This window comes from Oncorhynchus nerka, linkage group LG28 (assembly GCF_034236695.1).
Source record: "Oncorhynchus nerka isolate Pitt River linkage group LG28, Oner_Uvic_2.0, whole genome shotgun sequence".
In the NCBI taxonomy this organism is placed as follows: domain Eukaryota; kingdom Metazoa; phylum Chordata; class Actinopteri; order Salmoniformes; family Salmonidae; genus Oncorhynchus; species Oncorhynchus nerka.
Genome location: NC_088423.1, coordinates 64,473,964 through 64,487,632, shown reverse-complemented (window position 1 = coordinate 64,487,632; position 13,669 = coordinate 64,473,964). Strand labels below are relative to the sequence as shown.

At 39.4% G+C, this 13,669-nt stretch overlaps 2 protein-coding genes across 3 annotated transcripts in view; both read right to left on the bottom strand.

Annotated features, from left to right (window-relative positions):
* LOC115113535 (myosin light chain kinase 3-like) overlaps nt 1-1,789 on the bottom strand; it is a 36,489-nt gene extending 34,700 nt beyond the window's left edge. The window contains exon 1 of the mRNA XM_029641306.2: nt 1,494-1,789. Coding sequence (XP_029497166.1) covers nt 1,494-1,571 — 78 coding nt within the window. The 5' untranslated portion in view covers nt 1,572-1,789. The remainder of the gene's footprint in view (nt 1-1,493) is intronic.
* A 4,282-nt stretch (nt 1,790-6,071) lies between these two features.
* LOC115113534 (UPF0547 protein C16orf87 homolog) lies at nt 6,072-12,156 on the bottom strand. 2 transcript variants are annotated; one of them, XR_003861117.2, is made up of 5 exons: nt 11,806-12,156; nt 10,698-10,794; nt 7,808-7,987; nt 6,970-7,343; nt 6,072-6,344 (listed from the first exon to the last, which is right to left on the bottom strand). XR_003861117.2 is itself a non-coding variant. In XM_029641304.2 (4 exons), the coding sequence occupies exons 1-4, from the start codon at nt 11,944-11,946 to the stop codon at nt 7,225-7,227; spliced, it is 537 nt and encodes a 178-aa protein (XP_029497164.1). In that variant the 5' UTR covers nt 11,947-12,156; the 3' UTR covers nt 6,482-7,224. The 2 variants fall into 2 exon arrangements, 1 of the variants encoding a protein (XP_029497164.1); XM_029641304.2 differs by lacking the exon at nt 6,072-6,344 and having other exon boundaries at nt 6,482-7,343.
* Between the last annotated feature and the right edge of the window lie 1,513 nt (nt 12,157-13,669).

Genomic DNA, 13,669 nt, shown 5'->3' with positions numbered 1-13,669 from the left:
CAGCCTACATTGTTGTCACCATGTTAAAGTCATAGTCAACATACTGTAGTTACTAGAACTAACATGTTATTAAACCTGCTACAATCAAGCAGTGCAGTGTACAGTCAACAGCAAGCAGTTTAGCAGCTGCACCGGCGGGCACCAGTGGCAATAAATGTATAAAGCCAAAATCTTACCTTGACTTGGGAGAATTCCAGTTTTGGATAGACATAGCCAACTGTTCAACTATTGTCTTTCTCGCTCTTTGAGTCAACTACTCACCACATTGTATGCACTGAAGTGCTAGCTAGCTGTAGCTTATGCTTTAGGTACTAAATTCATTCTCTGATCTTTGATTGGGTGGACAACATGTCAGTTCATGCTGCAAGAGCTCTGGTAGGTTGGAGGACGTCCTCCGGAAGTTGTCATAATTACTTTGTAAATCTATGGAAAGTGGGTGAGAACTACAAGCCTCCTAGGTTTTTTAATGAAGTCAATGTACCCAGAGGAGGATGGAAATGAGCTGTCCTCCAGCTACACCATGGTGCTACTCTACAGAATTTCTTTGAGGCTACTGTAGACCTTCATTGCAAAACAGTGTGTTTTAATTATTTGGTGACGTGAATATATTTAGTACAGTTTTAACTAAAAAGGGTAACATTTTTAATGTTTCACTATTTTTATTTGTTGAAATTCACTAAGGAGGATGGTCCTCCCCTTCCTTCTCTGAAGAACACACAAACACACACACACACACACACACACACACACACAAACTGTTATCATTTTCCTGAAGATATTTTTGATATGGATAGACAAAAACAGACCTTCAAAACTACAACTTTTTTTCTGCAAGAAGCCATGTTTTCAGCAAGCTTGTTGAACAAATGATCTAACCCTGAGTGCTATGCTTCACATATTATTTAAGAACATAAAATAAAAAGTATTACTTCACAAGGAAGTCTTAATTCAAGCACTTGAAAGGTAATTGAGAAAAACAAGACTCAGCCGTAATAACCCACTCCTCTCCCAAATGTTATTTTCCACCTGACCACCTCCAAATAACATTTCCCCATGCTCCCATGCTGTGTTAAGGGCAATGCTGAAAACTAAAGGAGTTAGCTATGGTACAGTGAATGTGACTTGGTCTCGCTTCACTGACCGATTACTAATGTGATTTTGAGCACGAGAGGCTGTTTGTTCATTTCTGTTCAGTGATGCCGATGCATCGTTTTCTTTGAGTGTATGATGATTTGTGTTTCAATATTACGTCATCCCTGGCCCTTATGAATAAAATCATAAAACATAAATGTTCTAGAGCCTAGTCAGTAATTCATTTAGTTTTGTCTAGCGTATTTTATTAGATGCCTATCATTATTAGGCAACCTTGTGTGACCAATGGTCTGTCTTGAATCATCAGACATTTCATCCACGAACCTGATGAAATAAAATGACAAAAATAAAACTAGCTTGTATAACCTCAACCCAGAAGCAATGAGAGCCAGGTCTCTTACCGTGAACTTTTGGATGTAGTCAGACACGCTGAAACCTCCAGTGCGTAGAAGGAGAGTTCTGTAGACGGAGGTCCCCATCACTTTCTCTCTGCCTAAAAGGTTAGGACCTACAGTTCTCCATACCAGGGTCTCTATGCCTTATGGAGAATGGGGAAGCCGGGCCCTCTGGGTACTGAAACATAGTGGAAAAGAAAGATGGGTCCTGACAGAGACAACTCTATCTTATCACCCGGTGCCTCGTCCTGTCCTGTAGCCGGGTCCCTGTCCTGTCCCCTCCCGTATTGATATCAGTACTGCACCAGCATCACAGCCGAGCCCAGAGCGAAGAGCACTTCCTGCAGGGAGATAACAGCTGCCTGAGATTAGGCAAGGGTATGCACGAAATGTGAGTGTCCTGCTTTATTAATAGGGGTTCAGATTGGCCTTTTTGTTTTGGAAAGTCTCTGTGGGGGTCCTCCTCCCACCCAATGATGATGAGAGGATGATTCCTAGTCTGAGGTGAAGAGAGCCCGTTCTCAGATCTCTCACGAATGCCCTCTCTCTGCACCCCACTGAGGTTAATACCAGTTTACCCCACCCTGTTCACCCCTCCGTGTGTGTGTGTGTGCGTGTGTGAACCTGTTAGGGATCTGATCCCACACGACTCTGCTTTGGGGCAACAGAAGGTGCGTCACCAACACTCAAATGCAGTGGCATCGTGTTGCTGGTCTTAACCTCAAAACCACCCAAGTCTTAGACTCAGGGAAAAAGAGGACTCCTCTCAGCCTGGCAGCAACAGGGTTTCAGGTGGGATGGAAAAGTCTTCACCTCCTGGCAAGCATCCCACTGCAGTTTTTTCCTCCTCAGACAGAACACCTTGTTGAGAAGTGCAGGGTATTTTTGGAATATTGTCTACAGGCTCTGCTGTCCGCAGGGGAAGTGTCGGCTCCATGATGCAGGAAGAGGTATGCACGCCAGAGGGATGATGTCACAATGGTCCTAAGAAGATGATGATGATGATGGTGCACATTGTCATTATCGCTGACCTGTTAACCTGTCACTGTGTATGTACACGTGCTTGAGCCACACATATGACATATCTATTATGAACAGCATGTACTACTAGTGTGTGGCTGGTGGGGCGGTGGACTGTTACAATGCCATAATCCTCCTTCTGATGTGGATGCTGCTTCAGTTAACTGTCTGCCTTTAGACATCACAGGACAGCTGGTGGGTAAGGGAACAGCATGATTCAAACTGTTGTCATGACTGGTGTGTATAGAGTTTTACACGTTCTGTCTTAAGTTGTACACAATCTGTCTTTCTTGGATGCCTGACGTGTGTGTGTGTGTGTCTGCCTCTGCTGTCGTCCTTGTCTCTGCCTCTGACTCACTTCATGTGGAATGGTACTCAATGTCCCGTCCTCTCCGACCAAGGTTTTTTTGTTGTCAAAACAGCCCACTGAGTCCTCCGAGACGGATACACAGGCACTCTAACATGACTGTTAGATATAAATGGAAAGCGGGATGATTCTCCCGAACAAGACTTAACAGGGGCGTTTCATCTCCTGAAACAATATGCTGTTTACAGTGCTGTTCACTTACTGTAGCTGGTCCCTTGGACGCTGGGACTTCGGAATGACTGTCCAGTATTTCATTGAAAGAGATGTTTCTACCACAGGAGGTTGGTGGCACGTTAATTGGGGAGGACGGACTCGTGATACTGGCTGGAGCGCAATAAGTGGAACGGTATCAAATACATCAAACACATGCCATTCCATTTACTCCGTTCCAGCCATTATTATGAGCCATCCTCCCCTCAGCAGCCTCCACTGGTTTCCTTAGCGTTTCCATCTAAATCCAGAGTCAGAGAAAGAAACAAGCAACGGCGGAAGATTCCTCTCATGTTCTCTTCATCCATCAATCCGTTTCATTAAAAATAGCTGGACTGACTAATGTTCCTTGAAGTAGAGTGGCTTATTATTATATAAACCCCTTTTCATGTGAGGTTTGTTCATTTGAAGACATTTGATTAAATTCTTTCTGGCATATATGATGTCATAGCAGAGGAGACTGAGAGATCAGCATTTCACAAAAATGAACACTTACTGTGATTTTTGTCAACTAAGCACTTGATTATAATGTCACTGGATTGCCCTCCAGTGGTTGAAGGGGAGACTACATAGCATATTAGCATTTCAATGCCAAAGAAAAGGACTGTACCCAATTCAAATTCTATGTGTTCTGCTTTGAATTGTCATTTGAATAAATCAAATGATTTGGCTTCCAGCATGAATCCTTTTCTCAAATGACAGGCAGTAAATCTGGTCTCTGTATATCACCGTAGCAGTTAGTTACCTGAATCCTAGCACATAACCCTTGTAGTCAGTCTAGGGGCTCTTTCTTATCTTATATGACAAGGCTTCCTTTTTCCATTAGGCGGGTTAATATCATGTTCTTCCTGTCAAATGGCTTCTTGTTGAATTATGGCATTATTTTTTACTGTGTGTTGATGTTTACAAACTTGATGATAAAATGTGCACTTTACACAATCCCATGTCTTCTGTGTAGCACATCAAATCAAATCAAATTGTATTAGTCACATGCGCCGAATACAACAGGCGCAGTAGACCTTACAGTGAAATGTTTACTTACGAGCCCCTAACCAACAATGCAGTTTAAAAAAGGAACAAGTAATTAAAGAGCATCAGTAAAATAACAATAGCGAGACTATATACAGAGGGGTAGCGGTACAGAGTCAATGTGCGGGGGCACCAGTTAGTTGAGGTAATATTTACATGTAGGTAGAGTTATTAAAGTGACTATGCATAGATGATAACAGAGAGTAGCAGCTGTGTAAAGGCACTCAAATATACATTTGCATGCAGTAATTTGCGCGTGTTATGAAGGGAGTAGGGTCTATAGCAGAGAAAGGGTAAACATTTAAATGTTGGTCTAAGGACATGAGGAGGGTGGTTCACAGTTTGACATTTGTTTACCAGTAGGCAACATACTCAAACACGCCTGACAAGCATGGATTATATGCAAGCTATTGTATTGTGCAGATAATAAACCGAACAGATTCGATTTAAAAAGTAATACTGTTAGAAGGAGTATTAGCTACTGTATGTTTAATCATTTTTATAATAATACAATTGTCCTCAAAATTCCTTCAGAATATAAAGCTAATAATATACAGTATCTCATGTTACATTGGAAAGTAGCCAGGTTACATGTGCCAAGATCTGAACAAAGAACTCTCTCCCTGGTTAATGAGACCACATGCGAGTCATGTGACTTGGGGAACCCTCCACACTGAACAAACAGCAACTTTGTTTGAGTAAGAATAACTGACTTTTAGTGTGCACATGTCTCTCTCTCTCTACACCCCTCTTCTCTCTCTCCATCTCTCTGTCTATGGGCATGGGTGCTTAATATTGCTCACTTCACTATTTCCTGTTAGATATAAAGCCAGGGATCTCAGTGTTCCTGGGGGCATGTGGTAATAGGGCATGGTATTCAGGCTGGGCCAGGCATTTCATCATTAAACAGCCCTGCCCAGCCTGGCCTCAGCGTGTTCATTTCAGCCCCACTACCAGCCATATGCAGTTATGATCCATCTGCAAACAGTCTTACTGTCATCATTAAACTTTCTCACAGAACAGTGTGTCATTTCTGAAATGTGCTCATCAGGTAACGTCCTTTATCCTTCTGCCCTTAAAAAGATCCAAATAAGGTCTGACTGCCTGAGTGATTCCCATTAACAATCGATTCTTATATCAGTCATGTTCTACATTTCACAGAAAATACAAATTTTCTCAGAAAAGATCATTAAGATTGAGTTTCAGTATTTGACTAATATCTTCATGCCTTTCTTTTCAAATGTGCTTGTAGATAGTGGACGGATGTGCATTATTCAGTGTTTGAATGTATTCGACACAGAGGCCCAATGTGAAAGTAGACACCCATCTCCTGTGGTTTTGCATTGCAACAGGCAGGCTTTACTCAAGTATTTTATGTAAATGATGGCTTTGACAAGAAAGAAAATCCCAGGTTCACCCTGAATCCCTTCTTCGTTGTGTGTATGTCTCCTCTTGACTATTTGGGGGAAATTAATACATTTTACGGCAGCCAATCCACATAATCCCAATGACATAAAAATAATGCATCCTGGATAATTTACAGCCATATACTGCCAATGCCCTATTCTTATGAAACATAATCTGGGTTCTGTCAATTTCAGGGAATTTAAGGGTCAAAGTTCTTTAATCCAACTCTCAAATAACCTTTGCATTACTTCACTTAGATTCTAATGAATTACTTTCCCCCTTATAGGAACAGTACTGTCTTTTGTTTTTACTCAGATGTATTTCCCACAGGGGCATGCTGAGCACTGCCTCTTTCTAGTTCACTGAATGGCCACAGTTTCTCGACTGAGGTGTCAATAATACAGCACACAGAACCCTTTTCCGAACCAAGAAGAAAGTCTCGTCATTACAGCTCATCATTAACAGCCCTGCATCGCATATTAAAATGCCAGCAGTGTTTCCTCTCAGGTTTCACTCATTGTATGAATAACCAGGATATGATATGATGTACATTCATACATGTATACAATACAGTTGGGTGAACAAAGAAGAGGCCAGGCAGTTGAAAATGTCTCCAACAGGATTACCCTGTGAGGTTGAAATCTGTTGAGAGTTCCATGGAAACTGGGATGTGTTCCAGACGGATGAATCGTTAATGGCAGGGCCTTTCCCCTGTGGAGGGAGGCAGAGCAGAGCTGGAGAAATGGCAGCAGCAGCTGTCTCCAGGAGAAATGGGCAGGTTACAAGCAGGTGTCTCTGGGGCCCAGTCCATCCCTCACTGCCTGCTGCAGGGTAACGTATAGAGACATGAGAGGGTTGGTAATACACACCATTCACTAGTACTATAGTGTATGTGCAGTAAATCAACAATGTACATCACACTCTTAAATAAAAAAACTAACATTTGCTCATCTGACAGTGGTGGTTGTGATTAATCTATTTTAATGACAAAAGAAGTCACATTAAAGAGGATTTGCCTTTGACATTTAAATGACAGGTGTCAAATATTACATATTTAATATAATGTCACCAATAATGAAACAAAATATAAAATAATATGCACTTAAATTAAGATGGTACACAAGCATTATAAATACAAATGTACAAGGCCTTCTCCCAAAGCCCTAAGCATGATACAAAATATATTGAACATTATGTTCCAATGGCATCTAGACTTAAATAAACAGTGTTTACTAGCAGTACAAGCCAATAACATTATAGAAACCAGTTACAATGCTAGGATGGACCTCTATACTTCAACACAGTTATGCCCTTTTTTAATAGAAATTATTTGCATTTGTTACTGACAGCTTTCTTGGTTGACATGGTGATGAATCCTATACATATACCATATCATCTAATATATATAATATAAAATGTGATTAAAAGATAAATATTCAGATGTCCTACCCACTCCAATTCCATAAGCTTCTCTCTAAAGACAAAAGTTGGTTCCAACATTTCCTCTTGAGCAGAACAGTTGCCTGCTTCCCCATGTTCCCCAACATCTCCATTTTCCCAAGGCTTCGACCAATCCGACAGGGAGTTCTTTGGGTCAGAGTTCATACCCTGTTAAGACACACTGTGGTGGTCATCCATGGGTCTCTCCATAGTAACAATCTTAGGTTTAACATGTCAATCCCTCACAGCAACTATCTGGTCTGTCTATAGGATCAGTCTTTGGCCCAGGATCTTTCGGTTGATCTCGGCCAATGCCACCGAAAACACAAATGCTTTCTCATCTGAGAGGTTGGCATAGATATCAACTTCTTTCTCAAATTTTTCTGGTAAAAGAAAACACAAACAAAATGAATAATCAACATACCTGGTTAATAGAGAAAAAACATTTGAGAAACAGACATCATTTGCATGTGGCAACAATAACCTTGTGCAATATATTAACATAATTTCTGTCTTCAACAGAGGAGGAACATGCATAATGTTATTTCTCCTCATAGATCAGCCACTAAAGCACAGGCAAAGTCAGGGACATCATGATTTATTCATGAGTGAGAGAAGAGAGCAACCCGCTCTGTAAATCATTCATCCAAACACAAATCGCCCAGCTCTGTCCCAATACTGCACTAATTAATCGTCAGCCTTATCTCCTGTGACTGGAAAATACTGAAACATGACTAAAAGTGTCAGCACAAAACAAGCTTCGAAAGTATCTTGGAAACGCTTAATATCTTATAACTGCACCATGTCATTGAGTGTCACTGATAGAGGCTTTTCATTCTTGTATTACCTTTCTCCTCCTCCTGCTTCTTCAGCCCAACTGTCTTTGGCCTGCCCCGCCCTCTCCGGATCTGATCCGATTGGCTGTTAGAGCGGCATCGCCTTCTATTCTCCATGTCATTGGTTGACGGAGAGTTGATCTTCTCTCTGCGAATTCTTTCAGTTCTCCTCCTCTTTGCATCCAACTTGTCTGAATAGACCAGAAAAATAAGTTTTACAATTGTTTTAGCACTATAAAATTGCAATATAGAAATGAAATATGAATGTATAATAATGTGTGGCCTTCAAATATGTCACAGTGTCAAATGCATCATACATCCTAAGGACAAATTGTCTTATGCCAATGACTCCTGTTTAAATGTATGTTGCGAAAAGTATATGGGAAGGGCATATGGTATTAAACATCTTAGCCTCCAGTTTTTCTCTCTTCCCAACCCCCCTCCTCCAACACACCAACTGCCTTAAAATAACAACAGAATAAGAACAGAACAGAAACAAAATAACTCCTGTGATTCCATTGCATATCTAGCATCCTAGGTGTGCTGTTGCCTCAAAACCACTTTAAGTCATTGAATCAGTGGAGTGTTCTGTGGAGTGTTCTTATTACCAGAGCAGGAAGTAGGCCTATATTTCACTGTGAGTTTGTGTCTAGTGGCTTTAAAAAAAAAAACTTCCTCTTCAAGATCGTCAATTACCAATTTGCTGCTTCCTCAGTGGTGTAGGTAGTGAGTGTGCACTTGGGAGTATTTAGGTTTAAAAATAAGCACGGATTGAAAGCGGAAGATAAAATAGTGATACAAATAGACAAATATTTGGTGCCCAAAAGGGTAACGCTTTATAATTGTGTAGCCGCCCACCACTAACAATATTGTATCAACATATCATTGCATAGTTTTTTTGTAACTCTGTAATAATTGCATAGCAATGGTGTTGCTATTAAATTCAATAGAGTGTTTCAAAGTCTGGACAAGGCCTGAAAATATATTTTCTACATCAACCACGTTTCTGCTATGAGAATACACACAACTTCAGAATATCCCAGGAATTCTAGCCTTAGCAACAGCTTGCCCAAACAGGAACACACGTCCTCTTCAGACTGACAATATTCTCATAAAATTGCAACATAATCAATAGTCTGACAAAACTATTGCATTCCATACTATAACATAAACATCATATCGATAATTTACTACTTCACCTTTTCCAAGGCTAAATTCTCATAGTCAAGAACAGCTGATATTTTTAAAAAGGCCATCGAAAAATAACATGGTCTTATATAAATATGTTCCACTAAGGAATCCTGAGTGAGCAAAGAAATAAATACAACTCTCTGCACTTTTATCCAGAAAAAATGGTTCTCAGTGCAACCTTGGTCTTCATATTCAACAATAATCATGTTTTATTAGTGTCTGTTTCAAAGTTACAAAAAAAGTACTAAAATTACACAGAGGAGAGGAAAATGATGAACTATTTAAGGAGAGGTGGAAACCAAAAACCCATCATTAAAAATCACAGAGCAGAAATTCAAGACACCTTCCTCTTCAAATGGAAGAAGTCTTCACATTGCCTTCAAGATACTTATTAACTACAATACCTCAAAGTTCATTCGGTATCATGTGAAACTAATTACATTGTATCATAAATCGAGAGAATATGTGAGTAATTCTACTCCCTAAACTGTCTAATACTAAGTGTATAATAAAACCAAGGTTCTCAGAAAGGCATGTTGTGTTTAACATTCCATTCATAACTTCAGGCACTGTGGTAGCCTATACAGATGATTTCACCCCTACCCAGATTTGTATTTTTAAGTACGAACCTACATTTAGCATTCCACTCACTCCATCTTTAAAAATCAAAACAGCCGCATTGTATTGATTCACGTTTGCTTCTCATTCTACTAAGGATGAAAATAAAACGTTGCATAAATGTGTTTATTATCAGGTAATAAAGTAGTACTAAGCTATTTAAGGCTATGGGCAGTAGCACATTGATGACATGCACACTGACTAAGCTATTTACTTCTGTTCTATCTATCTATCTATCTATCTATCTATCTAGGATAAAGTAATCCTTCTCACCCCCCCCCCCTTAAAAGATTTAGATGCACTATTGTAAAGTGGCTGTTCCACTGGATGTCAATAGGTGAATGCACCAATTTGTAAGTCGCTCTGGATAAGAGCGTCTGCTAAATGACTTAAATGTAAATGTATCTATCTAATCCTCATACTTTCCATATTTGACAGGATCAAAGCAGCATGAGCTGGCATTTCATAGGTTATATAACAATTCTGTATTCTAACTTATTTTCCTAATCACCTTTTGGAAGTGGTTTAATCAAATCCTGTTAGATATCTGTATTCTGAACATGTCAAATTTCACGAAAGACAACATGATCTAACTCTACTGCTAAATGTAACTTTTCACAGAGAGTGGTACAGGCTTCCTTATGCTACTGCAGAAGCCTACAAGAGAGAACTGAGGGAACAAGCTTTTCAGTCAGGAATTAAATATCCCATCCCCCCACTTCTTGCAGTAGACTACTCACTCAAGCAAATAGCGATTTAAGCCAGCCACCACTGCACCACTCAAAAATTATACTCTGATCCAACTGAGAACTGGGGAGGAGGGGGCGGGGGCAAATCAATAATGACCAAGGTGAATACAATTCATTACAAAACGGACAATTCAATAATGACCCAGATTAATACAGTTCATTAGCTGAGTTTAGTCATGTATTAATACAACTACATTCTGATTACTTTATCCCCAATCTCATGTGAATATATTACAAGCTCATAGTAAACAAAAATACCTAGGTTAATAAACATTGTAAAACTGAGTGTGTGAAGAGAACATCAAAGAAACTATTTTTAGGCTCCTGAATTATGTGAATTTACCTATTGCTGGTGGTGATCTCTCACCCAGTTTGGCATTTAGAAGTTTTCGACTAATGAATACATAGCCACAGGGACAAGACTTGCAAGCAACTGGAATCTAAAAAAGAAACAGGTTTAAACATGGTTAATATAAAATATTCCTCAAAATTGTAGCAACTGTGTTGATGAAGTCCTTTATGAAGCATTGGCTACATTGCAGAAGCAATATAAACTTGTTTAGTATTCATTTGTTTGTTATAGTTAAACAAGGGCGTAGCCAGTGTTAACCCCCATGATAACTATACTGCCCAACAATTTTGAGATATTAGAGGACTGTCCTTTGTAATTCATGGAAAAGTCCTTGGCGCAATCTAGCTGGAACTCGCATCACATATTTTGGACACGTGCCGACAACAGCGGTGACATAAAAACATTCTAATGAATAAAGCGTTTTCAAATTGAATGTAGACTGGTAGCCAACACATTATTTGTGAAAATAAGTCAATTAATCAATGCAGTTTACAGAAATAACATCAAGGAACGATCTAAATGCTAGATCCAAATGTCGCCATTTGGTATAAAACACGATGTATTTGTGTAATATGTTTTATTTTTTTATATATTTGTTTTTACAATATATCAAATATCAGCAATGCAGCTACATGTAACGACATTTCAACGCACTATATTGTTCTAAGGCTAGAGTGAGTCTATGATTGGCAAAGTCAGATCAGGATGATAAACCAGTTTCAGTCAGGTTACATACAGTATTACAGTGTATCAAAAATAAGGAAACGTCTAGCTACATTTGGCGAGCGATAACATTCCGACTCGATAACCGGATCAACGTGTCGTTGTCAGCAATTACTAGCTGTAGTTGATGTTCATTGTAACATAGTGTTTGAGATCTAATGCATATACTAATTTAAGTGATTAGCCTGATATTTGCATTAGATTATACTATGTTGCTCCAGATCTAGCCTATGTTGCTCCAGATCTTGAATTCATAGGCAACCATATGGGATTGCAGCAGCCTACAGTGGCTTTAAATCCCATGCTTGTGAGCAAAAACAACATTATCACTAAGTCAAAATATACCAAAATGAACAATATCTATACATTTTCTCACCTGTTGGTCGCACTCAGGGCACGATTTGGTAGCCATTTTTACTTTCTTAGCTTTATTTACCGACATATTCTGTTTCCTTATCCGATGATTCCTTTGAAAAAAGCCTACTTCAACGCCGTAAAACTTATTTCTGCAATACATGAAGTGCAGCTGATCTTGCTCAGACGGACATAAATGATACAAAAGCAATGACCATGCGCACTGAAGTCAATGAGAGAGAGACTTCATTATGCTTTTCCTTTACTATGACGTGGGGCATGCGCGCAACTCAGCCTAAAAAACAGTAGACTACATACAGTAGACTATAAAATGTTCAGCAGAATGCTTGCATTTTTATCCTCTCTACTGAGCATGCGTTACTCTCTCACAGAGTCGGAAAACAGGGCTCAGTTGGAACCAATGATTTATACATACACTAGTGACTAGATGACCAAAAGGGGGCGCTGTGTTGAAGCCACCATGCCTCCATTTTGGCACTCACCCACTGTTGTACAAATATTTTGGGAGCAATAGAAATGCATTTATTAATGCCTACATTCGTTTTTGCCACATGTATACTATTACAGATACCTTAATGCATACTTTTAAATTATATTATTTGAGCTAAGCATAAAAAATGAACAAATATATATTTTTAAATTCCTTAAATAGTTAGATCATTTAGATTACTAATGTTACTGTCCCCAGTACAACAACAAAAATACTTCAATACATGTCATTTAGTCCTTGAAACATTTACATTCATTCCTATGGAGGGCTGCTCCTACTGGGGAGTACCAATATGGCCGATCTGTGGCTTCAATGCCTCTCAACGGCCATTACATAGCATTTGCGATCCAGGGTTTATTTACATCATTGGTTGGAACATTCGTGGACTATTTGTTAAACCATATTTAATTACATAAATCAAATGACTATAGCCATCTGAATTTACATTTCTGTTGATGCTAGGCCTTAGTGCATTTCATTAGGGCACATATGCACACATTGTATTCTATCAACCACATTTGTTTTCAGTGGCTTATGATTTTATTGATACAATAGACATCCAATGTTTAACATAATGTCTTACTTATTGTGGTAGGCCTACATTGCATGTATTGTGTGTCAGTCCATGCTATTGTGATCTATGTACCTGTATGATGTGCTTTAAAGATACATGGCAATATAAAAAATATGTCTGAAAAGCAAAGAGGCTTAATGGTACACATGGCTACCATCCCCCATACAAGGCACTATAGGCTGCCATCAAGCTTGCTCTGTATAACAATCAGTGAGATTACAGCGGTAATAATGGTGACTTAGACAAAACATTTCTTCGATTTGAAGTAATTTCAACTGAAGTATCACAGTGTACAGTGATGATGAGTAATGGTGTACAAGGTGTACAATTCCCACATTAATATTGCTTGGAAACAAATGCTTCCTGTGGGATAGACTGAAGCTCGACAGTTTTTTTGTGTGACCAAGCTAAGTCTCCTTTCTTGTTTGACAGTTTTTGAGTTGTTGTCAGATTAGAATTTGTGTATCATGTACTCACATCTCTGACAAACGTTCCACTAATTTCCTCACTCTCACTTCCTTCGTGCTGCAATGGGCAGGCTCTTGTCCTCCCCCCACAGCTATTTATGCCTCATCAGCCCTTGCCTAATAAATATTCATAACGAGAAAGGTGAAGAAACAGCTGTCATTTTGTGGAGGATGAGTAGGTATCTCAGATAGGGTGGAGTGAGGCCTAAGAGGGTTTTAGAAATACGCATCAACCAGTGTGTCTTGCGACGGGTATACAGAGATGACCAGTTTACAGAAGAGTATAGAGTGCAGTATAGAGTGCAGTGATGTGTTCTACAAGGAGCATTGGTGG

Excerpts from the sequence above, each read along its gene's own strand:
- LOC115113534 (XM_029641304.2), bottom strand. The coding sequence starts at position 11,946 with ATGTATTGCAGAAATAAGTTTTACGGCGTTGAAGTAGGCTTTTTTCAA. Across the intron at positions 10,795-11,805 it reads GCCCTGAGTGCGACCAACAG|ATTCCAGTTGCTTGCAAGTC; the intron begins GTGAGAAAATGT and ends TTTCTTTTTTAG. Across the intron at positions 7,344-7,807 it reads GAAGCAGGAGGAGGAGAAAG|AAAAATTTGAGAAAGAAGTT; the intron begins GTAATACAAGAA and ends TTCTTTTACCAG.